At 39.5% G+C, this 18285-nt stretch overlaps 2 protein-coding genes across 3 annotated transcripts; both read left to right on the top strand.

The window, feature by feature from the left end:
• Window positions 1-4178: 4178 nt before the first annotated feature.
• LOC149384756 (uncharacterized) lies at window positions 4179-4967 on the top strand. The gene has a single exon (XM_089626155.1). The coding sequence runs from the start codon at window positions 4179-4181 to the stop codon at window positions 4965-4967; it is 789 nt and encodes a 262-aa protein (XP_089482281.1).
• A 9078-nt stretch (window positions 4968-14045) lies between these two features.
• On the top strand, window positions 14046-16772 carry LOC149384755 (GDSL esterase/lipase At5g45910-like). Of its 2 annotated transcripts, XM_089627327.1 has the most exons (6): window positions 14046-14441; window positions 14516-14728; window positions 14789-14937; window positions 15024-15297; window positions 15576-15836; window positions 16281-16772. In XM_089627327.1, the coding sequence occupies exons 1-5, from the start codon at window positions 14171-14173 to the stop codon at window positions 15812-15814; spliced, it is 1146 nt and encodes a 381-aa protein (XP_089483453.1). In that variant the 5' UTR covers window positions 14046-14170; the 3' UTR covers window positions 15815-15836; window positions 16281-16772. The 2 variants fall into 2 exon arrangements, with proteins under 2 accessions (XP_089483453.1, XP_089483452.1); XM_089627326.1 differs by lacking the exon at window positions 16281-16772 and having other exon boundaries at window positions 14047-14441; window positions 15576-16034.
• Window positions 16773-18285: the final 1513 nt, after the last annotated feature.

Here is an 18285-nt window from a genome sequence, read left to right as displayed (position 1 = left end):
CGGGAGTGCATAAATTCCATCAAGTTGCACCAATGCTGACTAAAAAATGTCCCTCACACCACTCTGAACAATCACAAAGAATCAACGATCATCTTCAGTGAAAGTGAGGCAAGTGGGCTAGTCATGCCATACGATGATGCTCTATTAATCGAACTAGACGTATCAAACTATGTGGTAGCACGAATCTTCGGTAGACGTAATCTTCAAGAGTACCCGTAAGAAGATGGACATTGACGAGTCCAATAGCGAGCAAGAACTCATCGAACTGACCGAATTCAATGTATGGTCACCCCTTCAATATGAGTGATCAAAATCCCTGTCCAAGCGGCCGGAACAAATCAAATAGTTGAGTTTGCAGTCTTCGATTGCCCATCCCCATTTAATATAATCTTAAGACAACCTTGGATTCACAGTATGAAAGCCGTGCCTTCTACCTACCCTCAATGTATCCGTTTCCCGACACCGTGCCTTCTACCTACCATCAATGTATCCATTTCCCGACACCATAAAGGATCAAAGAAATAAGAGGTAGCCAAGAAGTATCCCGAATATGCTATATGAGAAACCATAAGTTAACAACAAAAATGACCGATGGTGGTGAACAATATCAATTAATGACTATCGCTGAGACCATGATCGCTCAGGATGCGGGAGTTGAGGAAGACTCCCCATGCCTTGAGCTAACCACCCAAGTTCAGCTTGATGGTTCCAATCCTGAACATTGCGTAGGAATCGGGGCCGAGTTAAAAAGGAGCTTGAGAAGGGAAATAATAGCCTTCCTAAAAAGAAACAAGAAAACTTTTGCTTGGAATAAGCATCGACATTGTGTCCCATCAACTCAATGTCGACCCAAGCTTCAAACCTATAAAGCATAAAAGAAGGAAACTTGGCCCCGACAAAGCCACGATCATTGATGATGAGGTAGAAAGACTTCTAATTGCAGGATCAATCAGGAAAGTTAAGTACCCAGATTGTCTAGACAACACGGTCGTCGTTAAGAAAAAGAATGGGAAATGGTGCGTGTGTATAGATTTCACCAACCTAAATAAAACCTGTACGAAGGATAGCTTTCCGCTCCATCACATCGACCGGCTTGTCGAGGTCACAACAAGTCACAAAATTCTATCCTTCATGGATGCATTTTCCGGGTGCAGCCAAAAATTGATGCATCCAGAAGACCAAGAGAAAACAACATTCATAATGGATAAGGGGATCTATTGTTACAAAGTAATGCCCTTCGTGTTAGGAATGTTGCCTACTAAAGATAATAAAATAAACATGAATGATTGCTGAATATAGAAGGAAGTTTACATTATTAGCATTATTGATTATGGGTTGTTTTCTTATTAGAATCAATAACAACTATCATCCATAGCCTCCGTATTTGACTGAATTACATGTTGGGAATCTAAGTTCGGGCGGTGAGCTAAAACGTGGTCGGTGATTGATCTGGCCTGGATAGTTGGATCTAAAATCACATATGTAGAACGCAAGTGAAGGTTTATCACTTTGGGGAGCATTCTACACTTTGGTAAGTGTAGGGCTTGGACATACTTTGGTTGTTGGTATGTAGTTTAAGTACTGTTATGACACACTAACCAGGGTTGCGATAATGGTCACAGTGAGACTTGATCTATCCTAAAGTGGTCACCGACTGCTAGGTTGTATTACTGAGTTCATTGACTCATTCTTTAATGGCTACTTGAAGATGCCTAAATACTTATGACTTGAGAATTCGGGATATAATCTGAGCGGGAAGTGATTCACAAATACGGAATTCAGCCTTCCTGAAAGAAGGTCAATGTTCACTCACCTAAGGGTTGATTCCAAAACCGATTGATTGTGCACACTTTTGTAGTTAGTCCGTACGCATGAATCTTTCGCTGGGGAAGCATTTCTCAGGTTGTCTAAGTTGTTCCCTCATACCTCAGAGTGTAGTAACATGATATGTTTTTTCGATACCTAATTATGGTTATTACATGTTTATTCTTTTGTTGCCTAGCTAGGTCTCGGCCTTCCTAGGCCTCGTCGTCCCTAGGCCTCCATGTCTAGGCCTCGACGCGCCTAGACCTCATATACACGCATACCGAAGTCTATAAATAAGACCCTCACACACAACCCAAGGTAACGAATTTTTGAGTACCGAAACACTGCCTGAAGGTAAACTGAAGCTCGTTTCACTCAAATTCCTTTCCAACTGCTCTAAAACCTCACAATTGATCCTATCTCAACCCTACTAATGTTGAGCATCTGACAGGTAATCAGAGGTTACGCCTCTGAGTCCCTTTGAGTTCACATGTATTTCATCTTGTTTTAGATTATTCGACGAACATGTTTTCCGACCATCATGAAGGAACCCGAGTCTTTGGGTTCAAAGCACTTTTGGCTCGAGCGTGATCACTTGGTCCAACTTTAGATCAAACCGCTTGCACCACTAAATCGTTGTCCAAAAATCAACGACAGCACCAACAAAGTTAAAAGTTACGTGACTGAATTATATAAAGAATAATAAGTAATTAAACTACATTTTAGAAACTCGTTATGCAAAATAACTAACTTTTCTCTACCTTCGGCACAAGAGCACTCGATCAATGAGCTATTACGCACATTTTAACATACATACGTTATTACCAAATTTCAAAATAAATGAATTGGTTCTTAGTTCTGCTCCGTCATCCTACCCTGCAAATCATTAAAATTGGTTTGGAAGAGAATTTTACGCAATCATAGGTTTTGTTGTTCCCATCACTTCATGATTAATGGTTAGTTCTAAATTCTAGAATCAATAGAGCCCTTAATTACATTTGTTTTTTCGTCAACCTTCTCAGCCTTTTTTTAATCCAATCCTAAAAAACCAAACGAGTCGCACGCTAAGCATAGCAATTATGCATAAAACAAATTAATGTAATTTTAGGATTGATTTATGAAGAATTTGTTGCAATTAACCAATTCTCTAACTTCTTTTTAAATTCTAATTAAGAAAATAGTCCACTAGATCCATAGTAAATTAATTAACTAAAGAGTAAATTAATTTACTCTTTTAGTTTATTTAATTACTCTTTAATTAATTATTTACAGATTTGGTTGACTATTTTCTTAATAAAATAAAACTTTACCCTTTTAAAAATAAGGGTAAACTATTATGGTTAGTGGCCTAATTGCCTTTTGATTTATTTCATTTAAAAGGACCGAAGTAATAAAACCGTTGCTAAAAAGGGCACTTAGCGTGTTTATTGCATTTGAATTAAAATACAGTCTTATAAGTTTATTTAAATCATATATATTTGAAGTTTGCATAATTCTCTGTTTCCTAGGAAACACATTTATTTGACAATTAATGATGGAAGTACAAAGTATTCACCGGTTTATAAGAGAATTTTCAAATCGAACCAAAATTCTGAAAAATAAGTGCTGATTAATTGGATTCTGCATTTTATTAGCGGCCTAATTAACAGGAAAATCAGTCAACAGCCTAGCAAATCAGTTCCACTGCAACTTTCATAATTAAGACGGAAACAAAAACTTTCTTAATTGCCTTGAACTTGAGATTTTGTCGGGGTTAGTTTTTTTTTATTTTTTATTTTTGTTATTTTTTTTTCAGTACTTGATATATTATTGGCATTTACTATGCTGGCAATGTATTTAAATATAAATAGATACACAAAACAAAACAAATTGATATCTATTTTTATGCTTTTGGATTTTTTATAGTTATATATAGGGATGCCAATGGGGTAAGATCTACAAAAGCAGACCCTACTCACGATTTTTTTTTACCATACGATATCTATATCTATTTATTTTTAATGGGTCTGTATCTGGTTAAAACCCTATAAATTTGATGGGTGAGTATTTTTACCTATTTAATATTAGATTTATTTTTAAATATCTAAATTTTGGCTATTTTTCAAAATGAACGTGGGCTATTGGCTATTGAGCTAATTCACAAAAAAATTACTATCGTTTATGGCTTAGAGTTTTAGATTATCATTAAAAGCGATTACACCAAATATGAGAAAAAAATACAGTGTATTCGTTGAAAAACTAAACTCATCATTCAAATATGAAATATATTAAGTATAGGCTGCATTAAAAAAAAGTATAGGCTGTATAGTTCTTTTTTAGGAGGACGCCAAATCTTTGATAACATCATGGTTTGTTTCGAGGGGATCCATACGATGAAGAGAGGATGTTTTGGGAATGGGGGCTTCGCGGCTCTGAAGATTGATATGGCTAAAGCCTATGATCGTGTGGAATGGCCGTTCATTGAAGCTATGATGTTGAAGCTAGGCTTTGCCGGTGAGTGGGTGGAGAAAGTGATGCGTTGTGTGACCTCGGTGAGCTTCTCTTTCAACATCAACGGCTCAGTTAGAGGGAGGGTGGTGCCGGAAAGGGGTCTTCGCGAAGGGGATCCGTTTTCTCCTTTTCTCTGCCTCATTTGCGCGGAAGGCCTTTGTACCTTCTCAAAGATGGGGAGAGGTGGGGAATCATTACCGGTGTCCAATTCGGTCAAGGTGACCTCCGGGTCTCGCATTTGCTCTTTGCCGATGATAGCCTCATTTTTTTTCCGCGCTTGCCTTGAGGAAAGTGATGCGATTATGGGCTGCCTTGGGACTTACTTTGCGGCTTCCAGCCAACTCGTCAATTACTCCAAATCTGATATTAGCTTTGGGCGCGACGTCTCGGAAGAGGATAAAAAAGCGATTGCATTGAATCTCGAAGTGTCTATTACGTCGTGCCACCAATGCTACCTCGGTCTTCCTACTCTCATCGGCAAGAGAAAAGTTGAGGTGTTCGCCTTTACTCATGAGAGAGTTTGGACGAAATCAACTCTTGGAGAGGAATTTGGTTCTCCCAATCCGGGAGGGAGGTTCTCATCAAGTCGGTTCTCCGAGCCATCCCGAGCTATGCGGCTAGTTGCTTCCGCCTCCCCAAAACGCTCATATCCGCCATTCACAAAGTGGTAGCGAAGTTTTGGTGGGGGAATAGTGGAGAGGAAAGAAAGATTCATTGTTGTAAATGGGAAGAACTTACCAAGCATAAGAGCGAGGGAGGCCTCTATTGTCAATGGTGCCCACAAGAAGAGTAGTAGTATCTATTTATGTACATTTGATGTAATATAGTCTCACGAAGACTCTTGCTTGTAAATGCTAAATCATTAATAAAAGTTGAAACGTTCATTCATTCTTCCTTGTCTATTTGAAGATTTATGATAATCTATAGTCTTTAGACCTTAAACAAACCTAACAACATATGAAGAGACAAATGTATATTTGCATGAACAAACTCTTCATGGTTTGCTTAAAACTGCATATTCACAATCTAAGGATCAAATGACTATTGATCTCAGTACGATTGTTAGGAGAATCTATGATGTCTGGCTATGGGACATTGAGAGTTGGAGACTCTATAGTTCTTCTAGGTATCTTCTGAAAGTACTGAATTGACCAGTGCACTTCTAGAGACAGAATAAGAACAAACCATTTAACCTCTTATGTCTCGAAGTCACTACGTATGAATTGTATCGTGCTTACCTCAATCGTAAAATGAGACATGTCATTTTATAGCTTACGTATTCTCATTTGAGAAAGTCAGAGTTCTAGATTCACTATGTGATATAGACATGACCTATTGGTGATGTACTAAGTTATGAAGATGTAATGAGTAACTTTGTGAAGATCTCATAGATATGGAATTCATGTACAAGATTGCTGAAATGGAATGTATATCACCTCATGCTTTGTTCCTTGGAATGTGAATAAATGAACTGGCCAGTGTCCAAATTGAGTCATGAATTTTTTGGATGAATCAATGTGACTTGTTAGCTCATCGTCAATACATTGTTTCTAACTTATTCACCAGCGACAAAGGAGTTGAGGAAATAACAGCTAGAAGGGTAAAATGATAATTTTGGAAATCCCGACTAGCTGATGATATTCATGAAGGGTAAACATAGATAATATTCAGTGGATCCACTCATTACAATTAAGTTGAATTCTTGAGTAGAAAATAAATTAATTTGAACCGAGAGATTCTCACTGTCAACTCTTTAGTGGAGTCAGTTGACATTAAGCTAAACTTGAGAAAGGTTTGTGAAATTTTGAGTCCAAGTATGTTAGCTCAAGCTTTGTTTATTTGGATCCATGAGGTCACTGTAACAAGTCATATCGAGTAGGAATAGTTAAACTAGAAGCTAAGTTAAAACAAGAACTAGATAAGTTTAACGAAAATTGTGTAAAGGGTAATTTTGTCTTTCTGGACATAGGACGAAATGAATGTCAATAATTTTTTTGACATTGTCATATGATGACAAATGAAATGTATCACTCGGCCATGATGAGATTTTTGGGCCTTGAGGATTAATTTCATTTCATGGAATTTTACTTGAAAATTCTTAATGGGCTTTTCTTATGTTGTCATGAACAAGTGAAGAAACATCGAAAAGCTCCTTCTAGAAGCCCCTTGGCCGTCTAAACAAGAGAGAAAAAGGGAGATTATTTTGTGCAATGATGTATGAAGATACTTTCCAAAAGAAAAAGAGGAAACAAATATCCCTCTAGTGGGAATGAGTCACGACCAAAGAGAGAGAAACAAAATAGGAAACAAATCCCATGAGGGAATGAGTCATGTTGGGCGTGTATGGGGAGAAAACGGGCAACAAGGGATTGCTCCTGAATGCTTGAAAAAAAGAGGAAACTCCTCTTGGCCAACCATTCTCTTATAAATAGAGCCATCATTCTCATTGTTTCTCATCCCACAATTTTAGAGATCGAGAGCTTCTCTCTCTAGACCTTGTGGCCGACCAACTCTCTCTCTCTCTCTCTATAACCCTTTTCATTTTTGTTTGTTTTGACACCTAGGTCCACATTTGACCTAGTGTTATAGCTCTTCGACTCTAAGACTTGTTCGTGAGTCGTTGTGTTTAAAAGTGCCCACACGCTTATTCCTTCTTACCTCAAGTGATTTATGTGATAGAAACTTTCGTGGTTACTCGAGTTCCCGAAAAACGAAAAAAGGCGAGCTGCGTGGGGAGACGAGCGATTCAACCTCCACAAGCTTCTCAACGATCAAGCTTCATAAAGGTTAGTAAACATGTAATCGCTTTTAGATAGTTTTAATAATAACATGCGCTTGTCTAGGTTAGTAAAATCGTTTTACTTGTTTAAAAGAAAATTTTTATTTTCCGCCACTTGCTAGAAGAGTTAAATCATTTCTTAACCCTAGATCAATTCCAACAGGCTCGGGGTTTCGGGACTTGGAAAAATTTAACCAAGCCCTTGTCGCGAAGAGTGTGTGGAGTCTTCTTCGGAGACCGGGCAGCCTTGTTGAGAGAGTGCTGCGAGAAAGCTACTACCCGGATGGTGATATTCTCGGAGCCACTTGTTCCGCTAACGGCTCCAATCTTTGGCGCGGCTTGGTGTAAGGGAAAGAGATTATTAAAGCGGGGTCGAGCTGGAGAGTGGGGGATGGCGAGTCGGTATTCGTAAACAAGGATAAATGGATTCCCCGACCTACCAGCTTCTCTCTCATTGACCCTCAATTTATCCCCAAAGATATGCGAGTGGTAGAGCTTAAGAATTGCGAAGGTGATTGTAATGAAGCCTTGGTCCGTAATATGTTTAGGAGGGAGGACGCGGAGGCCATTCTCGCTATCCCGATGAGTAGAGTAGGGGCTACTGATGTTCTTAGGTGGCACTACTCCAAAGACGGTGAATATTCGGTGAGGAGTGGGTACTGGCGTGCTTGTACGTCATCTATGATGGCTAGCTCTTTGACTTCCTCAGGGTCCTCTAAGTAGTGGAACATCCTTTGGAAGCTTTCGATCCCCCCGAAGGTCAAACTCTTTGCTTGGAGGGTGTGTAAAGGGTGGATCCCAGTGAATGCGATGCTCCATCGCCGAAATATTACCGAGGATTATCGCTGCCCTTTATGTCGTGGCGGTCCGGAGACGATTAGTCACGCCATTTGGGGGTGTCGTTGGGCCCAAAAGGTTTGGAAATTCACAAGCTTTGTGAACGTGATCAAAGATATTCAAGGGGAGGACACCATTAGCATCTTTTCCAAAGCCATGGAGTCCGTTGAGGTTAGTAAACTTGATTTCTTTATGGTCTTGGTGTGAGAAATTTGGAATCACATGAATAAAATCATTTCCCCTATTGCGCTTGTGGAATGGTCCGGAGGATTCCTCGAGGCTTTTAGGGCGGCGAATAAGGACTCCTCCCTCGCGGACAACAAGGGTTCGTATTCGGCTTGGCCGCCACTGAGACCCGGAGTCATCGCGATTAGTGTGGATACGGCTATCGATCCAAGGGGCAGCCGCTTTAGAACTGGGTGTGTTATCCGAGATCATAGTGGGGTTGGTTTCGGCTTCGGAAGTCTCGGTTAAGTCCCAAGGGTTAGCGCATCCTCTTGCGGAGGCGTCCGCCATCCTTCGGGGTCTTGAACTTGCTAAAGATTTCAAGTTTAGCCGGGTGGTGGTTCAGTCCGACTGCCTCCAAGTGGTGCAAACGATAAAGAACGTAGTCATTCCTACGACAGAACTCGGTACCATCCTGGAGGACATTAAGGCAAGTACCTTGGTTTTTGCTGAATTAAGTATTATTTTTATTCCTCGCTCTTGTATCATTGTTGACCTTAACTTGGCGCGGTTTGCTCTATCTGTTATCTCGGCGGTCCGTTGGTCGGGGCATGTCCCACCGTGTGCCGTCCGGAGAGTTCTTAAAGATCTTTCTTTGGTATACTCACGGTTTTCCTCCGCCATACGTGAGGGCTTTAATTTATTTGCTCGTGGTCCCACCCACGATTACTAAAAAAAAGAATATATCGTCCAGCACACACTCTCCCTTTCATACTAAAAAGAAAATATAGGCGTCAAGAAAAAAAAATTATATCGGAAAAAAAGTACATGCATTTTACTTTTCTTGGCATGTCGTTATCGTTTAGAATATTTTGAAGTTTTAACGCTCGTCAAAGCAGACTCTTGAGATCACTAAAAAAAAGCGGACTCAGAGAAAGGACAAAACAACCCGCCAACACATCATCAACAATACAAGGCGCGCGAAGTGTGACAAAAATGAATTAAAGAGTAGAGCATCATGTTTTCGGACACTTAACATAATAATATTAAAAGAAATCATAAACGAGAAACAAATTATTTAGACGCACATTAAAATTGGGGGGATTTGCACCAAAGTCACTTCTTATAAACAAAATTGCATCTATGTCACCACCAAAAACGTGTTGCAAGTAAGTCACTCGTATTTATTATTAGACCAAAAATACCCTTAAAGTAGAACCATAGTTAAATATTTACAAAACAAAAATAGACTAGAAGAAGAAAGTAGAATCACAGTTAAATATTTACAAAACAAAAGTAGACTAGAAAAAGAAAGTAGAACCACAGTTAAATATTTACAAAATAAAAGTAGACTAGAAGGCTGAATCTGTGATTCTGACGAGAGCTCCGGCGAGGGTTACGGCGGCGGTGACCTCGTCGGAGCGGCGATCGGCGCGGTAATCGGAGCTTAAGCTAGAGGGATTAGAGTTTGGGAGAGAATTTGATGAGAGATTAGGGTTTGGGTGTGGATATGAATTCTTGTTGGATATAAAATAGAAGGGTAATTAAGACATTGTATAGGTGACAAATATGCAAAAATAAGACACGAATGCAATTTAGACTCATTTGTGATACAAATGAAATAATGTGCTGTTGTTGTAACATTAACCGCAAATTCCACTCAAAATTGTGACGACGACACCATTTGAAGCTGGCTATAGGCAATGGGCAATGGGCCAACCCATATAAATGAGTGATATATTCGAATATCCAGAATTTATATTTTAATTTGATAAAAATTCAACTTTAAATCAAATTAGAAAACATCACATTTATATTGGAATCAGTGTTAAAAAATTGTAGAAATTTTTCGTTGCCATGATATCCTTAAATCTAAGAACGGGAATAGCTAAACTTTTATTATAAAAATAGTTTCTTTTTCTATCTATAAACGATCATTATTTTTTATGTTTAAAGATTTTTTTTATTATAAAACTTTGTTTTTAGTTTTTAGTTTTATTTAACTTTATTATTTCATTTTAAAGAAAAATAAATGTTTACGGTTTGAAAAGAATTTATAAAGGATTAAAATAACCGTTTTATTTTTTTTTTGAAATGTTGCACTTTTAAATTACTAGTCACTTAATTTTTCCTATTAAATCTAAGTGTTGGTATGTTATGTTGGCTATTTTTGTTATGCCAAAACTGTTGTTCTGTATGATGTTAGAAATATCCTCTTAAAACATGAGATGTCTGCTTTACGCGTCAGAACCAAGGATTTAAAAACCGGGGGAACCGGACGGGAACCGGTCTGGTTCCCCCTTTTTGGAGCTACCCGGCACCGGAACCACCAAAACCGGATTTTTCCGGTGGTTCCGGGGGAACCGGACCGGGATCCGGGTGGGAACCCGGTTCCCACTTCCCGGTCCGGGTCAGCGCGGCTCGCGTCGGGTCAGCGCGGCTTAGAGAAACCAGGTGAGAGGGAGAGAGGGAGCGGTGGCGGCGGCGGCTGGTCGCGCGAACCAGCGGAGGCGCGCGCGCGGGGTCTAGCGCTCGGTGCTCGGCTTAGGAGAGAGGAGCTCGCGCTCACGGGGTCTCGGCGCTCAGCGCTCGGTGCTCGCGGGGTCTCGGCGCGGCGGCTGGGCTCTCGGCTAGTTGTTGTTGTTGTTTAATTTTTTTTTTTTTTTTTTTTTTTTTTTTTTTTTTTTTTTCTGTTCTTCTTTGTTGCAGGTTGCGCGTGAGGGAGGAGAAGAAGAAAGAAGAAGAAGAAAAGAAAATAAGGAAAAAAGAAAAATAAAATTTCCTTTTATATGAAATGAGAATTCCATATTTGCTCTTAAAACCTTCAATTCTCCACTACTTGTAAACTGACCCCGAGCTCCACATTTTATTTCAACTGAGCCCAGAAAAACATTACAACCACATCCTTGTCACAAAATTTTGTGACTAAAACCGTAACCGATCGAACATTTAATTAAATGATTTGAACCGAGAATTTTCTCATTCGTTCTCGATTGATTCAAATTTATTTAAGATTTCTCGGAATTCATTCTCGTCCTTGAGAATTTATTTTCTCAAATTAAATTCCGGAATATCTCATCGGAAAATAATTTCTTATTCGAGACGAACTCGATAAATCCTTCCTTTTTATTCCGAGATTTCTCCTTACCTTAATATATTTCAAATTAATTCGATAAACTCATTATTCCAAACCCAAAATGATGAAAATAATTCTTAGAAAATTAATTTATGAATTTTACACTATTTTTAATTTTATGAATTTTATCATACGTACTTTGTATGTTTTTTTGTATATTTCTTTTCTGAATTCCCCTCGGTAAATACGGTATTTGACGGTATTCCTCTACGGTAACGGTAAGTTCAACGGTACCGGTTTCCTTTTTTTTCTCGCTTCCCCCGGTATTCCTTTACGGTACGGGGGGTTACCAGTAAATTCGAAAGCTCGGAACGGTAACGGTAACGGTATTTCGATCCTTGGTCAGAACTGTGATGTGATTTTTTGCTGGCATACCATTTTGCCTGATTCGCTTCCGTGTTGTCTCCGACCGTACAATGAGCGTTCTACAAGTGTATTGGGAAACTCTAACCAATGATACTATGCATGTATCTGTCTTATAAAAAGGATCTATTTTCCTTTTTGGTAGGGTTACACATCTAGAGAATTTGTTGCAGTCGTCATCGCGAAAATACTGTGTCCTATGAGTGCTTGTTACTCTGTTTTTATTGATAGCCATTGTTAGAGCTTTGTCACAGATTTAGTTGTGCGTTGATTCAGATTATTGTAAAATACGTATTGTTATAAACGTTGTTGAAACATTGGGAGAGTGTAAGTGGAAAGTGAAGGGAGGTCAAACACAGAGGGCCCTGGATTAGAAATTGCTAGGTTAGTTTAAAGCAAGGAAAAAAATGTCGTCGAATTTCCTGGAATTTCGGCTGGAAATCTATTTCGGTGAGTCAACAACGAGCGATAGGCATGTGTGTCGTTTCCTTCGTTTTTATCGTTCAAATTTCCAGGAAACGACATGCCGTTTCGGTCTTTTTCTACCGTTGTTTGTCGTTCAAAATTATGTATAAAAGCCTCAGTGTTTCCTCGAGAGTCGACGAAAATCGAAGGAAAAGAAAAAAAAAGAGTTTCGGCTGTGAAGAAGACGAGTCTGTTGCTGGCGAAATTCCATAGCAATCGGCAACTTTCCATCAATTTCGTCAAAGTGAAGTTATAAATCAACAAATTTTCGACAAATTTCCTCCGATTTTAAGGAAATTCCAGTTCGTTTTTAAACCCTAGATTCTGAAACTTGCATCTTCAATTTTTTGAGTAATTTGATTTTTTTTTTCATATAATCCTCTTCATGAATGTTGTTCGTAATGTGACGATCTATCATATATATTTGTTTTCAGATTTTTTGGTGAACTTCCGGCGAACCTTGAATTTTTCCGGCGAAACACCATTTTTTTCCAGCTACAAGATGAAGCTGCAATTACGAGATACCCAAAGCGACGCCGTCGACAGGAAATAACCGTTGGATATGATCCAAATATCAATGGAGGTAATGGGCGACAACGTCGATGATGATGAACTCCTACAATGGATCCGCCCAGTTCACCTCGACGATGAAGACCGGAACCCCGACCCACACGTCGCCTCACAGGCCCAGGCGGAAGGTGTTGATGTCGACATCGTCTTGAGCGAAGACGTCGGTCACAGTTCGCATGGATCATCAGACGATGGACGTGGTCCTAACGACGGTGACGATGGTGACTTTGGCGGTTATCCAGCTAGTCAAGAAGTTGGTGGTGGTAGTGGTGGTGATGGTAGCCAACATTACGATCCGTGGACTATGGAGCAAGGTTATTAAGCCACGCAAGATTTTCATCACAGGTCACGACGTCAAAGATCTGACAAGTTAGTGTATTCACATTTATTCATGTCGGAGTTCACAAACAATGTACGTATGATGAATATGGAAAGTAATATATTACATGTTTAACAGACCCGGAGAGTACTTTGACTTTGAGATCGGATCGTATTACGGTGGTGGAACACAGAGAGCACCCATGCATTACATGTCTTCTGGTAGTGATTACGGCGGTGACTTCCAACAAGGTTATGGAGCGTACATGTCCTCTGGCAGTGAATACGGCGTCGATCACTTGATATCTCAGTTCGACACAATGTCATTCACAACGTCAGACACACAGAGTGACGGTTCGTATACTTGTCCTTCTTACCGTTATCCTAATCCGATAGGACTGCCACAGCCACAGGTGCATCCGCAAGGACGTGGACGTCGTATGTACGGTGTACGCGTAGATTGGTTTAGTGCCGAGCACATTATAGCATGTGCACAAGGATGTCCACTAATAAGTGAAGCTATGAGGTACGATCAATCCGACTACGACAGACATGTTCAAAACTTCCGACAATCGTACCGAGGGAATTTCACTTGGTCTCGGTATTGCTAGCTTCAAGAAAACCAACTGAGTTTTATCCAACCGGGACGTCTATCGGGATTCTATTGATACATTTTATTTTATATTGTAACTATATGTTTGTAAAACATATTTATTTCATGAACAAATGGAACATTTATACTAGATATGTATGATTTGAAGTGTTTTAAATTTGAACTATATTTAAAAATATATATGTATGTGTTTGTTTCGTTTCGCCACATTATTTCCGCCGGCACGTCGGTTTTCCATCGAAAACGACGGTTGAAAACGGCATTTCACTTGCTTTTTTCCACAATTTTTCCGTTCGGTTTTCTATCGACATGGCGATTTTCCGTAAATCAGGAAGTTTGAAACAGCAACGAAAACAACATTTTTTTCCTTGATTATAATTGATAATTTTCAGGTGGGCGCGTCGTCGAATTTTTTTTTTTTTTTTTTTTTTTTTCTTTCTAAAGCGCTAAAGTGAATATTTATTTGGAAGAAGAATAATTGACTGGTGCCACTGGTGTAAAATGGACAGAGATGCAAAATGTTCAATAGTTGGACTAATAGCAAATGACAATAATACTCTTTTGAGTTGAAAGCGAAGCCAAAAATTGTTGCTTGACCGTATTGCGATCATCAGAAAACCCACTGGCCATGGGATCGCCCATCTTCTTCTTGTTCATAGGCACAGCCATCGCTCTTTCCCTTTGCATGTCTATTTCATCTGAAGCCACTCCGTCTCCGTTCAGAAACAAATACAATGCCATCTTCAACTTCGGCGACTCCATTAGCGACACCGGAAACGCCCTCCTCGCCGGCGAATCCCCCGACTTCTCCTCCATTGCCGAGCTTCCTTACGGCGAGACCTTCTTCAGACGCCCTACTGGTCGCTGCTCCGACGGACGCCTCATCGTCGATTTCCTCGGTAAATAATTCTCCATCACCTAACCACGCTATTTAGTTAACCCCCAAATCTCCAAACGACTTATTGTATTGTAGCGGACGCGTTCGGACTGCCTTACCTCAACCCGTACTTGGCGCACCCTCACCCCGGCCCCGGAGTCAATTTCGCCGTTGCCGGAGCCACCGCGCTTGACTCAGAGTTCTTCCTCCGCCGGAGAATAGCGCCGAGAGTGTGGTCAAACGATTCCCTCACAGTCCAGCTCGGATGGTTCAAGGAGGTTAAGCAATCTCTCTGCGCCACGCAACAAGGTTAGATTTGGCGTCAAAGTGAATCTGATACTATGTTCCTCATCGACCGGTATTTATCAGATTGCAATGCGTACTTGAAGAGATCGTTGTTTCTGGTGGGAGAGATCGGAGGAAATGACTTTAATTTGGAATTCTTCTCTGGCGGAACAATCCAAGAGGCCGAAGCTCTAGTCCCACTGGTGGTCGATGCAATAATAAACGCAACAATAGTAAGTCCATTGCCAGACAGTACTGGTTTTTAGTTTCCTATATTTTTTCTTCTGGTTTGTGATTTTGCGGGTTTGGGTTTTGACAGGCGTTGATAGAAGAAGGGGCGGCGGAGTTGGTTGTGGCGGGTAATTTCCCGCTTGGCTGCTCGGCCGTGTACCTCACTATGTTTCACAGTCTGAACCGCTCTGACTATGACTCCTTGGGTTGTTTGACGGCTTTCAATGCCTTCTCCGAGCTTTACAACTTGCGCCTCAAAGCCTCGCTAGAGATTCTCAGGAAGGAATATCCACAATCCAAGATAGTTTACGCCGACTATTTTGGTGCCACAATGCAGTTCGTTCGAGCCCCACAAGACTACGGTGAGTGAGCTCCTGAACAACATATGTAGTAATTGTGTCACTGTGTTTCCTGATTTGAAAGCCTTGCCAAAATGGTCTTTATGAGTTATAAATCGTATCGGTTTAGTCATTTTTGCTAATTAAATATGTTTCGGATCTGGTGGTCAGGCTTTTAAATGTCACGCGATGAACTAACTTGAATCATTTGGACCATAATTGATAAAGAGCAATTAAATATGATATATTTAATGACATAAACCACCCACAATTTGGAAAAATGATGCTGCGTTGGGAAGCAGGGTTTAGTAAAGAGACACTATTCATGGCTTGCTGCGGCGGAGGTGGCCCACACAACTTCAACCCTGCGGTGACGTGCGGGACCAGCGGGTCCACCAGCTGTGAAGACCCATCTTCGTATGCAAACTGGGACGGAATCCACTTGACCGAGGCTGCTTATCGCACCATCACCGACTCTCTTCTCAACGGCCCTTTCATGGATCCACCACTTCTTGATCGCGCTCAAATCGATTCTATCTGATCATCCTGATGGTGTTTATATAGTAAGAAATAACATTCTCCTCTACCTGTTATTGTTACATCACTTTTCATCATCAGATAGGTTTACAGGCCAAGATTTGTTGCTTGTACGCTTAAGGTGAGAATTATGTAGTGGTTGAGCTTGATGTGTAGACTTGTTATAAACACTTGTGTAATTTAAACTAGGATCACAATTACGGGTTGGCAGAGTTTGCCAAACATATGTGATATAATTACATTAGCTTAGTCTAGTACACAATTTGTGCTCCAAAATTAATCTATGGTACGGTGCCTCATATAAGGAGTGAGATATACGAAATGTTACTACAGGTTGGTTGTTTTGCTAAACAGTAGTAATATAACTACATTAGCTCAGTCTAATATCAGTATAAAAAATATAACACAACAGGAAACTTAGAAGACAAAAAATGCGTGCCCGGAACTAATAGTCTTTTACGTCGTCGTAGTACATATAATAAACAAGCAGCGACTCCCTCGTTTTCTCAAAGCAAGAGCTCCGATCCTGTAGTTAAGCCAGAATCAAATACCAATCAATTAATGAATCAACACAGACAAACTCAAGTCAAGGATAGAAGACAAGACTGGATTACCGAGTTGTCTGGCTTCTTCGAGTGAGGGCTTGAGGACACGCTTAGCGTGAGGTTTGTCCATGTTTGTCCGACGTTGTACTTACTCTACCGTCTAGTGAAGTTTTCTTTTCATCAGGAGTATCATCCCTCCAGAAGTAGACACGATTAGCCGAATTGGATTACCATCTCTTGTGCTCTTTACTTTTAGTTTATATGCTTGTGTTATTTTATTTTATTTATTTATTTATTTTTTTTTGAAGGCAGCTTCGCTGCAGTGGGGATTGAACCCACGACCTCCACACATGAGGTGATGTGGAATTACCACTAGGCTATCCTAGGTACCACACTTGTGTTATTTACCACGCTTGTGTTATTTTGTTAAACTGATAAGTTATTTTTTAACATGTTACAACACCCTAACAAATATCACATTGAATAGTAGATCTACTTTTTCCACTAAATATTTAATTTAAGCTGTTTTATTTTTACAATGTGCCACAATTCGTGTAATAAATTAGAAAACTGAAGCATCTAAACGGAATAGTTCTCTTCATTTATATCATTAGATTTTATGGCAATTATATTTATTTCCATATGTCATCATCCATTTTCCACAATAACAGCATTCTAAGACAAAACTACATTATTGTAGTCACCACATTTGGAAGATTGACCATGCACCTTGGAGGGAGAATAGCGTTTTCATTTAACGGTTGTGTATTTGTATGTCAATGTTCTTTTATTTGCTCATAAGTAATCTCTTTTATCTTTTTTTATTTATTAATCAAAGTCTATTATTAAGTAGAACATTAATTTGATTAATTCTCGATCACTGGGACATCAATCCATCACTGGGAGAATAGCGTTTCAGAACATTAATATGATTAACTTCGGAGTCACTTTTGTGCATCTAGCGACACGTCAAATTTAATTCGGATGCACTGAACATACACTATTAAAGGAATTAACAAAAAACTATCCAATAGTTAGATTATTTATTTAAAACGATATTACTTTGTTATTGGGTGCTTAAAATTATGAGCAAACTTCTCCCAAATGAGAAATAACTGGGCATCGATATTTTTTACCTCAACAAATTGGAGCACGTGTTAAAATAATATTAGTACCTGTCAGAATAATATCACCTTGATAGAAGAAAGAAAAATGACTCGAGGAAGAGAGGATTGTATTTCCCTGTGCAATATGCTAAAAATAAAAGAGAAATTAACTCGTTAGGACACCGAAAACCAACCATTAAACTCGACATAATCACTTTGTTTTCTCCATTTTTCCAACATTATGCTTGTACTTCAAAATCATCTTAATACATATCCATCAAAAAGGGACTCTATGTATCTAAAAGTTGGATACTTTTGTGGCACGTATGTCTTATCTACATATAATGTATGAAAACAATTAACAAATGCATACTGAAATTATTAAACGTGTACTGAGAAGGCTGTTCAATTATACCGATTTGAACAACTAGTTGAACAACTATCTGTTGGTGAAAAACAAGTAGAAAACAATTAAGGACACACAAAATTAGTAACCATGTTCTATGATAAACCACCTACTCGGGAGGACTAATGCGTCCGATGGTGAAAAGAGATCCACTGTCTCAACAATCAAAGGTACATGACTTAAGTTTGCAGACTCTTTCTCAAACGCTTAGCTTCTTTTGTTTCTCTAATGGACGACAATCTAAACTCCCCATAGATCGCACTCGCAAAACTCTATACACAGCAACAACAAGTTTCTTGCACCAGTTGTCGATGATGATCTCATATCAAAGAGACTGGTTCTGGGTTGAGGTCAGCGTTAATTGACCTAAAAGTTCCAATTGAGCTAATGAAACCCTATGCGAGTTTTATTAGAGTCA

This window comes from Urtica dioica, chromosome 9 (genome assembly GCF_054948205.1).
Source record: "Urtica dioica subsp. dioica isolate 48M chromosome 9, U.dioica_male_clone48M_v1_H2, whole genome shotgun sequence".
In the NCBI taxonomy this organism is placed as follows: Eukaryota; Viridiplantae; Streptophyta; class Magnoliopsida; order Rosales; family Urticaceae; genus Urtica; species Urtica dioica.
Note: the sequence above shows the minus strand (reverse complement) of the source record. Positions and strands in the feature narration are given on the sequence as shown.